General features: G+C 39.2%; 1 protein-coding gene across 1 annotated transcript; it reads right to left on the reverse strand.

Moving 5' to 3' along the window:
- Positions 1-1,729: 1,729 nt before the first annotated feature.
- Positions 1,730-2,627, reverse strand: LOC103519983 (ubiquitin-associated domain-containing protein 1; the record flags this gene model as incomplete). The annotated part of the gene is given in 2 exon segments (XM_008485076.2): positions 1,730-1,896; positions 2,186-2,627. Coding segments are annotated over 2 exon segments (507 nt in total), but the record flags the coding sequence as incomplete, so codon positions are not given.
- Positions 2,628-2,638: the final 11 nt, after the last annotated feature.

A 2,638-nucleotide genomic window follows, 5' to 3' on the forward strand; every position in this document is an offset into this window, starting at 1 on the left:
GACAGAGAGAGAGAAGAAGAGAGGATGATGGATAGACAGAGAGGAAGGAAAGAGAAAAGAAAAGAAATATTCGCGAACTTGGGGTTAAAGAAAGATAGAAAAAGGGAAAGAAGGAAAGATGGATGAAGATTCTATTCTATAAAATCGGAAGGAAGAAAGAGAAGAAAAGAGAAAGAGAGAAAGGAAAGCTAAATATAGAGAAAGTGGGAAGGAGGAAAGAATGAAAGAGAGAGGGACAGAAGAAAGGAGAAAGAGAGAGAGAGCGAGAGAGAGGTGAGATAACTTTCATATTTCTTGTTTTTAATTTGAGGTTCTTCTTCCATCTTGAAGAAACCTACAAGTTTTCCGAGGTTAAAATCCGCCATTTTGTTCCTACCATTCATTTTGTACCTACCCTTTGTACCTACCCTATTCCTCCCACCAAAACCTACCTTCTCCGGGAAAGTTATAATATGTCTCACAAGAACAAGACGAAGAACAAGACGAAAATAAGAACAAGAAGAAGTTCTATTGGAAAATAATGACTTTTGCCTATTAGATCAGTGGAGGAGAGTAGGGTTAGGTGGAAGAGAGAAGAACACTCAGTTTCATGAGATTCGGATACAGACCATCCGGAGATGTCCTACACCTGAGCGCGAGCGCCCTTAAAGTAGAATCCATGGCTTTCATCATGGGACTTACTCTGCCCTGCGTGCTGTCGCACGATCTTTTTCTACCGCCATGGAATTCTTGAACCAGGCAAGCCTGGTCATCGCCATTTCTCATTCTGCCGCCAGTGGACAGAGAAGAACACTCAGCAGGTGAAAGAGAATGGTACTTCCCCTTAGTACGCAGCCACAACGGCCACAATAGACCATTGACATGGACCATTGGACTCCTCGGACCATCGAGAATCGCAGAAAAATAGGGTAGGTACCGTTCTCAGCTTAATTTGATTTTCTGCGAGGGTTGGTACTATGGTCAAGGCTCCGTTGAAGACGCTTCTATTCATTAGCCTGGTTTGTTTACGAAAGCTCAGCTTGGACATTCTCGGAGAAACTCAAAAGTCACTTCTTTCGGTTAATAAAAGCTCCCCCCCAGACTGATAGCAAATTCCGCGACTGATGTCAATTAAAATCTTTTCCCCTCGGTGGAACTTCTAATTGAATTTTGAAAAGTCTCTGATTCAAATTTTGTACAAGTTTAAGTGCAAGTCTCCTAGGTGGAAACCTGCCGTGTTGCGCAATGGAGCAGTTGCAAATGGGTAAAAATTATTAATAAATGGTCGATTCCTATGTAAAAAGTTGAGAAAAATCCAAATCTGAGGTCAAAACTCCGAAAAAGTAACTTTAAAAGGTTCAAAATTTAATTTTTAATTGCCGTTCTAATGAAAAAGTTCGAAGAGTTGTGACGTCAGATTTCACGTCAAAATGCGCAGAAACGCTTGCGCAAAAACAAACGAAGCGGGAGTCATGAATTATGACGTCATCGCCTACGGGAGCATATGCCGTGACGTCAAAGTTTACGATTTACCGGTATTTTTTAAATCGATTTACCTATCTCGGTATCTAGAAGTCGTAGAAGAAAAAGAAAAATTCCGTTGGTCCTCTTTCCTGCTCTATGACTTTGAAACATCACCCAAGTAAGCGCAAATGATCTATTTAAAGCAGCCCCCCTCCCTTCCTTGCTAAACAAAAATCTCTTTTTTTTCTGAATGGGCAGTGTGCAGCCCATTCAGAAAAAATCTTACATCAGTATCATTGTAATCTTGGTGGGGAGGTATTGGAGGTTTAGCATGTTTAGATTCAATACTCCTTGTAGCTTCTATAATTTGTCTCTTGGATGGTGATTTTGTAGATTTAGAAGTACTTGGTGAAACTGGAGAACTTTTACTCTTCTCAATCAGAAGTAGCTCATCTGGGGACATGAAAGCAAAGATTAAATAAACATAATATAATGGAATAAACCAGGTACCTGCACTAAAAGAATAAACATTGGGTAAGAGATGGTTTGAACCATCTATGCTGTCTTGTGGGATGCAATTCTCCTCATACCAATGCAACTTGTTTTGGGTTGAGGTTATGTACTGGGTTGGGTTGAGCTCTGACTAGTTGAGACAGGACAACCCAGTACATTGAGGTTACAACCTTAGAAATAAGAAAAAACATCTGGAGAAAAACCTACTTGGAAATGAAAGTATACAAACCATAAGACTTAAGATTGCATTCTTGCAGCATCATACTGAAATCCAAGGGTGCTTTCCTTGATACAGATATCAGTTTGTAAGACTGTGCCAGAGAAAGGGGTTCATTCAAGTCGGAAATATTGTAAAAGTGAAAGAGGGCCATAGATATTAATTCTGAAACTACAATGGATTGAGACACATCTAGAATCCACACAGATCCCTCAGGACTGATAATGTTTAATTTTATTCCATTATTTTGTTCAGCAAGTTTGATTTGCATTGTGGTATCTTTGGATGAGCTTTTGTTGGTTTTAAATAGCAAGTTGATGGCACTCAATTTTGTCCGAACCCAGGGGAACATAAAGACTTGATTTTAAAACCATTTACACCACAATCATATCATTATTCTGGTTCAAATAGATTGATTATCAATGAACTTAATAAAAAATAGAAAGTAAAAAGTTTCAACTTTTC

Source organism: Diaphorina citri, unplaced genomic scaffold, assembly GCF_000475195.1.
Source record: "Diaphorina citri unplaced genomic scaffold, Diaci psyllid genome assembly version 1.1 scaffold3092, whole genome shotgun sequence".
Taxonomy (NCBI): domain Eukaryota; kingdom Metazoa; phylum Arthropoda; class Insecta; order Hemiptera; family Psyllidae; genus Diaphorina; species Diaphorina citri.